The sequence below is a fragment of the Oncorhynchus clarkii genome, chromosome 4 (genome assembly GCF_045791955.1).
Source record: "Oncorhynchus clarkii lewisi isolate Uvic-CL-2024 chromosome 4, UVic_Ocla_1.0, whole genome shotgun sequence".
In the NCBI taxonomy this organism is placed as follows: Eukaryota; Metazoa; Chordata; class Actinopteri; order Salmoniformes; family Salmonidae; genus Oncorhynchus; species Oncorhynchus clarkii.
In genome coordinates, this window is record NC_092150.1 from 43,239,448 (window position 1) to 43,252,935 (window position 13,488).

The 13,488-nt window shown below is 39.8% G+C and overlaps 1 protein-coding gene across 5 annotated transcripts in view; it reads left to right on the forward strand.

The window, feature by feature from the left end:
* The window catches only part of LOC139406828 (DENN domain-containing protein 1B-like), a 196,362-nt gene that overhangs the window by 106,513 nt on the left and 76,361 nt on the right, over positions 1–13,488 (forward strand). For all 5 annotated transcript variants that reach the window (XM_071149892.1, XM_071149893.1, XM_071149894.1 and 2 more), the window contains exons 6-7: positions 3,743–3,812; positions 7,834–7,914. In XM_071149892.1, the coding sequence (XP_071005993.1) occupies positions 3,743–3,812; positions 7,834–7,914 (151 nt within the window). The remainder of the gene's footprint in view (positions 1–3,742; positions 3,813–7,833; positions 7,915–13,488) is intronic.

Here is a 13,488-nt window from a genome sequence, read left to right on the forward strand (position 1 = left end):
TCACACCAGATACGGACTTATCCACGCCCCTACCTTTTTTAAAGGTTTCTGTGACCATGCATCTCTATTCCCAGTCATGTGAAATCCATAGATTAGGGCCTAATTTATTTATTTCAATTGACTCATTTCCTTATATAAACTGTATATATTTGAAATTGTTGCATGTTGCGTTTTATATTTTTATTCAGTATACTTTGTGAAAAAGTATCATATCTAAATCTTAAATTGCCAGAACAGTGGAGTCAGATGTTGACAGAATGTTTGAAATGATAATCTGATGCCGAAAAAGAAAGTAAATTCAGGCGTTCTTTACCCATATTTTATTTTAGTCAAAAAGTAGTGTGTAGTTCCTGTAGTTAGCTAGACCAGTACATGGCCAAAAATGTTATTAACTATTGAAAACACTACAAAGATATGAACTTTGTTCAACTACCACCAAGCTCATCAAAATGTAATTAAGTTGGTTATTTGAATCAGCTGTGTAGTGCTAGGGATTAAAAACAGAGTTTTGGAAACCCTGCTGTAGAAGATACAGTCTGAGGGGTTGTGTTGTGGTAGGAGATACAGTCTGAGGGGTTGTGTTGTGGTAGGAGATACAGTCTGAGGGGTTGTGTTGTGGTAGGAGATACAGTCTGAGGGGTTGTGTTGTGGGAGGAGATACAGTCTGAGGGGTTGTGTTGTGGTAGGAGATACAGTCTGAGGGGTTGTGTTGTGGGAGGAGATACAGTCTGAGGGGTTGTGTTGTGGGAGGAGATACAGTCTGAGGGGTTGTGTTGTGGTAGGAGATACAGTCTGAGGAGTTGTGTTGTGGTAGGAGATACAGTCTGAGGGGTTGTGTTGTGGTAGGAGATACAGTCTGAGGGGTTGTGTTGTGGTAGGAGATACAGTTGGAGGGTTTGTAAGTTGGCCATATACTTAACTGGTTTACTCTGAGTATCCAGTACTTTGAGTGATGTGTGTGTTTTAAAACAGCTGGAGAGATAGCCGGGCCTCCATACACATTGATGGATGTCTCTCTATCTGGGGATTTAGGAAGCACAAACAGACCTAAGCTGCTAACTGAGGAGAGGAGCAATGATTTCTTAAATCGCTTCATTTAAGAAAAAAATAAACACATACTGTACCACAGGAAATAGCTCAGAAATAATCATCCGTTTTATACAAAAACATGCACCAATCGGTGTGTGAGGCCTGACTGGACAGAGAGAGAGGAGAGAGGTATGTGAAGGATTAGTGTCCAGGAGCCTGGCTTTGTAAACAAAGGACCTGATGAGACTGATAATGACTGGTCTTTGTTTCAATGACCTGTTCAGAATTTTTTGAAAATGTTCATTTGGTTGTATGGATTAATTTGGTTGTATTGATTTTTTCCCCCCCTCTTTTAATGTTGAAAATAAACTTCAACACATCTACAATGAGATGGGCAGTGTTTCTGTCATATGCATCTGAATTACTTCTAAGTATTTTGTCATTTGGATTACACTGAGCTGAACTACCAAAATACTTTTATATAAAAAATGTTTTATGGTGGTTCACCATTTTGTTTCTCCACTTTCATTGGTATCAGAAGTCTGATGGCACTGCTAAATGAACTAAATATAAACGTGTTTACAAAAAATGGAGCATGCTGAGTATTATTCTAATGATCTCCGCCCCGAAACAAGGTTTTGTCTAGAAGGGATACAGCTTTTGTCAAAATAGACTTTTCGTAAACAGGTTTCGGAGAACTTACGCAGCAGGTTAAGATAATTAGCGTAGCAGGTTAGGAGAATTAGGTTAAGCTGTATCCCATCTAAACATGACCTCGAAACAAGGCCAATAACAATAACCAGTGTGCTTTGCAGTTCATTTTGGTCATTTAGCAGACACTCTTGTCCAGAGTGACTTACAGTCAGTCGGTGAATTCAACTAAGGTAGATAAAGAACAACATAATCACAGTCATAGCAAGTAAAAGGTTTCTGTAACCTTTACTGAGAATGTTGTTGCTCTTTGGGCCAGCTACTTGCTAATGTATTTCTGTATTTTAAAATACAAAATACATGTATTTGAATTTAAAACATTTCAAGTATTTTCTAGTTTATTTTGATACATTGATCTTTAGGGTATTTAGTCATTGTAATTTTTTGCCCATCCCTGCCTCGAGCCCATAGAAATATCCACTGCCTATTTGTTTGAAAGCATGGCATATTTATATGTTTAATGTCCAGCCAGCATGTGAATTTTATAGTTCACACATGCATGTTACATTTTGGGTTTGCAGAGTGTGACCTGATTACGGTGAGCTCTTCATGCGGACGTCAAAATATTGACATGTTAAGGAGCTGATTGTTTCAGGTTAATGGTCACTCAGGCCCTCTGATTGGTGTGCTTGGCTGCACTTGCCTGGGAACCGCCGTGTCATTGGCCCCCTTGCAGATTTAGTGATATGAACATTTGCATTAGGTTGACTTTATTGTTTTTTTCTTGTTGTGCGTTAATTCCAGTCTGCAGAGCAGCCAGTGACCCATGCCCTGAGAACTACCCAGTATCCCCCTGTCTCCCTCTACAGGACTTTCCTGGCTAATAAAAGTCTCTCACACACATACACATTTTCATTAAAGTTTCATTGGGATTTTTTTGTGCTGTGAATTTTTCTTAGCCATTTCAGCCAGGTAGCCATTTCAATTTAACAAGTGACTTTTGTTAATGCAGCATGCCCGCACATTTTGTTTAACGTAAGTTTCATTTTGACAATATTCATTCATGTCTTTGTTCTTATATTTCACCTTCATTCAGTTAATGAATGTTAATAAAGCATATATTTTGTAAAAATGTTAAGTGATGAATGATAAACGAGACATAATCCAACGTCATTATGCAATGCCTCACTTCGATACCTCACCACATTTGTATTATTTGATTGCATAACATTATACAGGCACTGTACATACACTCTTCTGAGCAACCTTCAAGCCAAAACAAAATGTTGGCCATATTCCACCTCAAAAGGAAGTCAACTAACTCCGCCAAGAATATGTCAACCGTATAAAGAAAGCCATGTTGCAGATGCATTTGGCTTCTGGTGGGTGTATTTTGCGATTAGCTATAACACAAACACTACAGTATAATTTTTTTTTTTTTTTGTTCATTTTATTTATTTATTTAACATTAATTTGATAAGGAAAAACCAGAAGGAATGTCTATTTTAAAATGTAAATAAGGGGTGGGGAGAAGGGAAAAGAGAGGGAAAAAAAGTGAAAAGGGGCAGTGGGTAGTGCTTTTCTTTCTGTGCATCTGTGTGTTGGCTTGGGCTGAGCCTGGACTGTGCATCTGGGATCAGTATGCTTGTAAACCATGGCATCCCTCCTCGTCCTCCTCTACCACAGCTTTCGTTGGCCCAGTCGTGTTGGGTTGAAGAAACTAAAGCCAGTCTCTACCTCCCGTCTTTACCTCCCCAACCCACCGCCTTTAGACTAAAGCCTGCCTCTCTACCTCCCCTGCAAATAGCCCAAAATACGAAGAATGTCGTAATTACATAGTATTAGACAGTATTTACAGTATATTGTAGACCTATATATCTATTTTTAACCATAGTAGGAGGGCTATACATGGCTGTGTCCATAGCCTACTTTGTCTGTAAGAAAACAACAATTTAATTTAAATATTTGTGTTTTTATTGTGAAATATAGCAAAATAGTCTAATATTAATTTGAATTATGGATTGATTGTAAACGTGCATTTTGTGTTCTTTCTCTCTTGCAGTTATCTCCCCTGGTTTGAGATCTACTACAAGTTCCTGAACACACTAGCAGATTACCTAACCAAAAACCAGGTGATACAGCCTTCATATCTCTGTACAGTACCTCCTTTAGGACATTTCATAAGACTCAGGGTTAGCAAACCTGATATTGAGGTACAAGAAATCAAAAAACTTTCCAAACATGTATTTTGTTCCCGTCATGTGGCAGAAGTCACCAACCAACAATAGACTAGTACGCTACTTTTCATCAGCTTCTGTTGGGCATGATCTTGTTTTGCACACAGTAGCAGTTTAAGGTTGTATGTACAGTAGCTGGTTGTGAGAGCCATGTTGTTGTAAGTTGTTAGCAGTGTTCTGTTTGTTTGTAAATGGGGCTGAGCTGGGGGAGAGAGAGTCGGGCTTGGCTTGGCTCTGAGTTTTTTGAGGCAGCGATGTTGACATTTCACAGACCAAACGCTGATTTAGAGCTAGAAGTCAACTCCTGATGATTTACTGGAAAACAACAAACAGTTTAGGAAAACACACACACACACACTTTGCCAAACTATTTCAGTAACAGAGGGAAAGAAGTTCAGGGAATGTATAAAAGAAATGGGGAAAAATGTGCAGCTAGCGTAAAGTGGAATTGATGAGGCAGTGTTTATACCAGAGCGCGAGAAAGGAGGGAGCGCGAACAGGGGGAGAGGGAGACGGAGAGAGGAAGGGAGCGTTTGGGAGCTGGGACTAAGGAGTGCCATCAGTGTGCTGTCATGTAGCTTTGCTTCCTCAAAGCTACTATGCTGAGAGAGGGGTGAAGGGGACAGAGCCTCCCCAACATACACACACACGCCCATACTCTCGCACACACAATCACACAGGCGCAGGTTCAGGGGGTACAGGAAACAGTACATGTCACGCAACACTTCAACCAATCAGAGCACAGGCAGTCATTAACCTGCTCTCCTGCTTTTAGCATCTTGAATGTATTTTTTATGCATATATATTTATTGTATAATGTGTATGTATGTATGTATGTATGTATGTATGTATATATTACTCTGTAATATATTTTATATATTCATATATACACAATAATCTCTTCAATATTCCTTCTAAAATGTCAATTTCTTTATATGTCACAGACACAGTACTGTATTTGATTGAAGTATAGTACTGTAAATTAATTTATGGATGGACTTCTTTGACAGATGTCATTTTCAGTCAAAACTAAAGTAGAGGACAAGTGTAAATGCTATTTTCTGTCAAATAATAAGTCCCTTGTTTGTGTGAACATTTCTATGTTCATCTTTATCTCTGCTCTGAAGCAGAGAGAGATAGAGAGTGAAAGAGGGATTCGGTAAGAGATAGATGAGATATATGTGTGTGTGTGTGTGTGTGTGTGTGTGTAAATGTTGGGTGACTGCAGTGTTGGGTGACTGCAGTGTTGGTGTGCATGATTTGGTTTATATTTACCCTGCTGTTGCAAGGCGATGGAGGGATGTTGACAGACGAGGGGAGACCGTAGCGATGAGGGTTTAGGGCCAGGGGTAAATTAAGTGTTTCCTCAGGCTCAGCCCGGTTACTGACCATGCGTGTGAGCATTCAGCCTCTCGTGACAGGAGGCTGTTCAATCTCACACTCTCTCACTGTCTATCACACACACTCTCTCTCACTCTCACTCTCTCCCACACACACACACTGTTTCACACACATAGTCACGCGCAGGCATACACATTAATGTTAAAGCTCCACCGTCAAAAACTGGCTTTCAGAAGAGACAGAAATTCTCTGAAGCCAAAATATTTTTCATAAATAAGAACCTTTTTTCTTTGTCTTATTAACCGGTCTTAGTGACTACGTAATTATGTCTTAGCAACCTGTATTCCAATTATACTGTGCTCTTTATCATTATAACAGTAACTAGACAAGTAATTCAGAGAGTTCATCCAGGAAAAGATGTGTGATGACGGTGCCTGTTTAGTGGCACAGACTTCTGGGTAACTACACATCAGAACCCCAGCCCTTGTACAGTAGGTCCTAAATCAGCACTGGGTAACGGTCCTCTGCTGTGGCCTGACACATCGCTCTGCCTCTTTTTCTTAACCTCCTCCTCGCCGCTCGTTAAACGCTGTGTGTCAGACGGATGTTTCTAGCCCCTTGGAGGAACACACTCGGCTTCCAGTGCCCTGCTCCCAGCTACTTGCCAGCCACACCGTCAGCGCCTTTTCAAATCGCTCATGATTTGACATACAATATCAGATTACATTTTTGTGTGTCTGTGTGTTTTGGTTTTGTTGTTAAGTTATATACAGTACCAGTCAAAAGTTTGGACACACCTACTCATTCCAGTGTTTTTCTTTATTTGTATTATTTTCTACATTGTAGAATAATAGTGAAGACATCAACACTATGAAATAACACATATAACTCATGTAGTAACCAAGAAAATGTTAAACAAATCTTTTAGATTTTAGATTCTTCATTGCCTTGATGACAGTTCTGCACACTCTTGGCATTCTCTCAACCAGCTTCATGATGAATGCTTATCTAACAGTCTTGAAAGAGTTCCCACATATGCTGAGCACTTGTTGGCTGTTTTTCCTTCACTCTGTGGTCCAACTCATCCCAAACTATCTCAGTTGGGTTGAGGTTGTGTGATTGTAGAGGCCAGGTCATCTGATGCAGCACTCCATCACTCTCCTTCTTGGTCAAAAAGCCCTTACACAGCCTGGAGGTTTGTTTTGAGTCATTGGCCTGTTGAAAAAAAAATGATAGTCCCACTAAACGCAAACCAGGTGGGATGGCGTATCGCTGCAGAATGCTGTGATAGCCATGCTGGTTAAGTGTGCCTGGATTTTTTTATAAATCACGACAGTGTCAACCGCAAGGCACGGTGGGAACCACACATACAGAGATCATCCATTCACCTACTCTGAGTCTCACAACGACATCATCAGACCAAAGAACAGATTTCCACCAGTCTAATATCCATTGCTTGTGTTTCTTGGCCCAAGCAAGTCACTTCTTCTTATTGGTGTCCTTTAGTAGTGGTTTCTTTGAATTCGACCATGAAGGCCTGATTTACGCAGTCTCCTCCGAACAGTTTTTCATATATGCCTAGTCACTTTAACCAGATCTACATGTACATACTACCTCAATCAGCCTGACTAATCGGTGTCTGTATGTAGCCTCGCTACTGTATATAGCCTGTCTTTTTACTGTTGTTTTATTTCTTTACTTACCTATTGTTCACCTACTACCTTTTTTGCACTATTGGTTAGAGTCTGTAAGTAAGCATTTCACTGTAAGGTTGTATTCTGCACACATGACAAACTTTGATTTGATTTGAGATGTGTCTGTTACTTGAACTCTGTGAAACATTAATTTGGGCTGCAATTTCTGAGGCTGGTAACTCCAATGAACTTATCCTCTGCAGCAGCGGTAACTCTGGGTCTTCCTTTCGTAGCGCTTTATGGTTTTTGAGACCGCACTTTAAGAAACTTTAGTAGTTATTGAAATTTTCCGCGTTGACTGACCTTCATGTCTTAATATAATGATGGACTGCCGTTTCTCTTTTCTTATTTGAGCTGTTCTTACCATAATATGGACTTGTTTTTTTTACCAAATAGGGCTATCTTCTGTAAACCACCCCTACCTTGTCACAATACAACTGATTGGCTCAAATGCATTAAGATGGAAAGAAATTCCGCAAATTAACAATGTATTCCAGGTGACTACCTCATGAAGCTGGTTGAGAGAATGCCAATACTGTGCAAAGCTGTCAAGGCAAAGGGTGGCTACTTTAAAGAATCTCAAATATAAAATTTATTTGGATTTGTTTACAACTTTTTTGGTAACTACATGATTCCATATGTGTTATTTCATAGTTTTGATGTTCTCACTATTATTCTACAATGTAGAAAATAGTAAACATAAAGAAAAAGCCTTGAATGAGTAGGTGTGTCCAAACTTTTGATTGGTACTGGGTGGGTGGGTGGGTGGGTGGGGGTGTGTGTGTGTGCGCGTGTGTGTGGGTGTGTGTGTGTGACACATGGTTTTACATTTGTATAATTTGTATTATTCTTATTGAGTGTGATTTATGGTGTGTTCTAAGGAGAATGAGCTGAATGACATGCTGAACTCACTGTACAGCCTGCCGGTGCCAAAGCCCTTCACCCCAGTCAACCTGAGCGTGGTAAGTACAGTGGGACCACTTGAGCTGTACACTGCAAAGAAGTGGGAGGGGGAAAACGGAGGGAGGAGAGAATAGTGAGGAAATATGGGAGATATAGTTGAGACAGATGGGTTAGTGAAAAGAGAGGGGCGAGATGAGAGTGAGCTAGAGGAGAGCTTGGATAAGGAAGAGTGGAGTAATAAATACAGTTGAAGTCTGAAGTTTACATACACCTTACCCAAATATATTTAAACTCAGTTTTTCACAATTTCTGACATTTAATCCTGATAAAAATTCCCTGTCTTAGGTAAATTAGGATCACCACTTTATTTTAAGAATGTGAAATGTCAGAATAATGGTAGATAAAATTATTTATTTCAGCTTTTATTTCTTTCATCACATTCCCAGTGGGTCACATTGTCTTTTAAATTGTTTAACTTGGGTCAAATGTTTCGGGTAGCCTTCCACAAGCTTCCCACAATAAATTGGGTGAATTTTTACCCATTCCTGCTGACAGAGCTGGTGTAACTGAGTCAGGTTTGTAGGCCTCCTTGCTCGCACACGCCTTTTCAGTTCTGCCCACAAATGTTCTCTGGGATTGAGGTCAGCGCTTTGTGATGGCCACTCCAGTACCTTGACTTTGTTGTCCTTAAGCTATTTTGCCACAACTTTGGAAGTATGCTTGGGGTCACTGTCCATTTGGAAGACCCATTTGCGACCAAGCTTTAACTTCCTGACTGATGTCTTGAGATGTTATTTTAATATATCCACATAATTGTCCTTCCTCATGAAGCCATCTATTTTGTGAAGTGCACCAGTCCCTCCTACAGCAAAGCACCCCACAACATGATGCTGCCACCCCCGTGCTTCTTATTTGGGATGGCGTTCTTCGGCTTGCAAGCGTCCCTCTTTTTCCTCCAAACATAACGATGGTCATTATGGCCAAACAGTTCTATTTTTGTTTCATCAGACCAGAGGACATTTCTCCAAAAAAGTACGATCTTTGTCCCCATGTGCAGTTGCAGACTGTAGTCTGACTTTTTTATGGTGGTTTTGGAGCAGTGGCTTTCAGGTTATGTCGATATATGACTTGTTTTACTGTGGATATACAGTGCCTTGCGAAAGTATTCGGCCCCCTTGAACTTTGCGACCTTTTGCCAAATTTCAGGCTTCAAACATAAAGATATAAAACTGTATTTTTTTGTGAAGAATCAACAACAAGTGGGACACAATCATGAAGTGGAACGACATTTATTGGATATTTCACACTTTTTTAACAAATCAAAAACTGACAAATTGGGCGTGCAAAATTATTCAGCCCCCTTAAGTTAATACTTTGTAGCGCCACCTTTTGCTGCGATTACAGCTGTAAGTCGCTTGGGGTATGTTTCTATCAGTTTTGCACATCGAGAGACTGAATTTTTTTCCCATTCCTCCTTGCAAAACAGCTCGAGCTCAGTGAGGTTGGATGGAGAGCATTTGTGAACAGCAGTTTTCAGTTCTTTCCACAGATTCTCGATTGGATTCAGGTCTGGACTTTGACTTGGCCATTCTAACACCTGGATATGTTTATTTTTGAACCATTCCATTGTAGATTTTGCTTTATGTTTTGGATCATTGTCTTGTTGGAAGACAAATCTCCGTCCCAGTCTCAGGTCTTTTGCAGACTCCATCAGGTTTTCTTCCAGAATGGTCCTGTGTTTGGCTCCATCCATCTTCCCATCAATTTTAACCATCTTCCCTGTCCCTGCTGAAGAAAAGCAGGCCCAAACCATGATGCTGCCACCACCATGTTTGACAGTGGGGATGGTGTGTTCAGCTGTGTTGCTTTTACGCCAAACATAACGTTTTGCATTGTTGCCAAAAAGTTCAATTTTGGTTTCATCTGACCAGAGCACCTTCTTCCACATGTTTGGTGTGTCTCCCAGGTGGCTTGTGGCAAACTTTAAACAACACTTTTTATGGATATCTTTAAGAAATGGCTTTCTTCTTGCCACTCTTCCATAAAGGCCAGATTTGTGCAATATACGACTGATTGTTGTCCTATGGACAGAGTCTCCCACCTCAGCTGTAGATCTCTGCAGTTCATCCAGAGTGATCATGGGCCTCTTGGCTGCATCTCTGATCAGTCTTCTCCTTGTATGAGCTGAGAGTTTAGAGGGACGGCCAGGTCTTGGTAGATTTGCAGTGGTCTGATACTCCTTCCATTTAAATATTATCGTTGCACAGTGCTCCTTGGGATGTTTAAAGCTTGGGAAATCTTTTTGTATCCAAATCCGGCTTTAAACTTCTTCACAACAGTATCTCGGACCTGCCTGGTGTGTTCCTTGTTCTTCATGATGCTCTCTGCGCTTTTAACGGACCTCTGAGACTATCACAGTGCAGGTGCATTTATACGGAGACTTGATTACACACAGGTGGATTGTATTTATCATCATTAGTCATTTAGGTCAACATTGGATCATTCAGAGATCCTCACTGAACTTCTGGAGAGAGTTTGCTGCACTGAAAGTAAAGGGGCTGAATAATTTTGCACGCCCAATTTTTCAGTTTTTGATTTGTTAAAAAAGTGTGAAATATCCAATAAATGTCGTTCCACTTCATGATTGTGTCCCACTTGTTGTTGATTCTTCACAAAAAAATACAGTTTTATATCTTTATGTTTGAAGCCTGAAATGTGGCAAAAGGTCGCAAAGTTCAAGGGGGCCGAATACTTTCGCAAGGCACTGTAGATACTTTTGTACCTGTTTCCTCCTGCATCTTCACAAGGTCCTTTGCTGTTGTTCTGGGATTGATTTGCACTTTTCGCACCAAAGTAGACCGAATGCGTCTCCTTCCTGAGCGGTATGACGGCTGTGGGGTCCCATGGTGTTTCTACTTGCGTTCTATTGTTTGTACAGATGAACATGGTACCTTCAGGTGTTTGGAAATTGCTCCCAAGGATGAACCAGACTTGTGGAGGTCTATTTTTCTGAGGTCTTGGCTTATTTCCCCATGATGTCAAGCAAAGAGGCACAGAGTTTGAAGGTAGGCCTTGAAATACATCCACAGGTACACCTCCAATTGACACAAATGATGTCAATTAGCCTATCAGAAGCTTCTGAAGCCATGACATCATTTTCTGTAATTTTCCAAGCTGTTTCCAAACTAGTGTATGTAAACGTCTAACCCACTGGAATTGTGATAAGTGAAATAATACGTCTGTAAACAATTTTTGGAAAAATGACTTGTCATGCACAAAGTAGATGATCTAATTAACTTGACAAAACTAGTTTGTTTACAAGAAATTTGTGTATTAGTTGAAAAATGAGTTTTAATGATTCCAACCTAAGTGTATGTGAACTTCCGACTTCAACTGTAGGCGAGGAGACTGGGCTTACACTTTGTTTAGAAATACAAGTGACATTAAGCTGTTAAACTCTGAGTTGTTGGTACCGGGTTCAGCAAGTTTTCCAGCGAGTTTGGGGGCACTCTGACATATCATTTAAACGCTACAGTCCTTGTCTTTTTGGAAATCAAACTCAAATATTACTGCTGGCCATAAATCATGCGCAATATGGTCATTCATAGAGTATGCAATGTAATTCAATCCACCAAAAGTGCAAACATTTAGTATGCATGGAAAGGGTATACCCTGATGTTCATTGTAAAGCAATGCATTTCCTTCTCCTTGCACATTAGCTTGTATGCATCCTCCACATGCGCCATTGATCTACCTCGTCGTTTACGATAGGAAAAGTGAATGGGAAAAGTTGTTTGAGGTTTCCTCACCTGTCCGCGTCTTATTTTATTTATTTCCCTGATTTCCCCGATTGCCATTTTGGCACAGTGACTCACTACCCAAACCATTCGCAACTGGTTTCAAGTGGCCAAGAGACGTCATGTGATATCCTACTGCTGTCTAGTGGACGAACTCGGAATCAGACAGGGGAAAAATTTACATCATTGGCTAGGTAGAGACTTTGCTTTCTCCTCAAATGTATACTGAACAAAAATATAAACGCAACATGCAAAAATGTAAACAATTTGACTGAGTTACTGTTCATATAAGGAAATTAGTCTATTGAAATAAATAAATTAGACCTTATCTATGGATTTCACACAATTTGGCGGGGTGCAGCCATGGGTGGGCCTGGGACGACATAGGCCCACCCACTTGGCAGCCAGGCCCACCCACTGGATTGCCAGGCCCAGCCAATCAGAATGAGTTTTTCCCCACAAAAGGACTTTATTACAGACAGAAATACTCCTCAGCATCCACCCACCCACCGTCAGACGATCCCACAGGTGAAGAAGACGGATGTGGAGGTCCTAGGCTGGCGTGGTCTGCAGGCGTGACGCCGGTTGGACGTACTGTCTAATTTGTTGGAGGCAGCTTATGGTAGAGAAATGAACATACATTTTTTTTTATTTTTTTATTTATTTCAGCTCATTAAACATTGGACCAACACTTTACATGTTGCGTTTATATTTTTGATCAGTATATATCATTCCTGTAATAGGAAAAAAATGACAGCATGGCACCGTTGCACAAGCCCTGCACTTTTGAAATGGCTGTTTGCGCATGTTTAGAGCGCCAACATTAAGTTAAAGTATCTATTTATTTATTTATTTAAAAATAATTTTAGAACAGTAATAGGTGACAAACAGTACCAGTCAAAAGTTTGGACACTCATTCAAAGTTTCTTTATTTTTACTATTTTCTACATCAAAACTGAAATAACACATATAGTAGTAACCAAAGAAGTGTTAAACAAATCAAAATATATGTTATGTTTGAGATTCTTCAAAGTAGCCACCCTTTGCCTTGATGACAGCTTTGCACACTCTTGGCATTCTCTCAACCAGCTTCATGAGGAATGCTTATCCAATAGTCTTGAAGGAGTTCCCACAATGCTGAGCACTTGTTGGCTGCTTTTCATTCACTCTATGGTCCAACTCATTCCAAACCATCTCAATTCAGTTGAAGACCGCAGAGTGAAGGAAAAGCAGCCAACAAGTGCTCAGCTGTCAAGGTAAAGAAAGGGTGGCTACTTTGAAGAATCTCAGTTATAAAATATAGTTTTATAGTTCATAGTTTTGATGTCTTCACTATTATTCTACAATATAGAAATTAGTAAAAAATAAAAAATAATGATAATTGAATGAGGAGGTGTGTCCAAAAGTTTGACTGGTACTGTATTTTATTTCAAACCTAGATTTTCAAATATCTTACTCCCCAACATGGGGACATTGTAAAAAAACAACAACATACATTTCAGTTTTTTTGGCACCTTTATCATAATCCCACATTTCTTATCTTTCTACCAGTACTAAGCATGTGTTTGTAGGACTTACAGTTTTGAAACCGAAATGTACTTTGAGGGTAGTATACAAAACAAAAATCTAGTTTTTCAATGACCAAAAAAAGCAACTATTGCTTTTAAAATATAATTCTGTGTTTATGTTATTATGCATACTTTACTGTATTGGGTTTTAGTCTTTGTCCAGAAGGATCTGCTATTCTTTATTTAGACAAATTAAATCAGCTAGCCTCTCTCTCAATGTAATATCTAATGTCTCTAGGGGTTATCCAATTATACAGTTAAATTCATT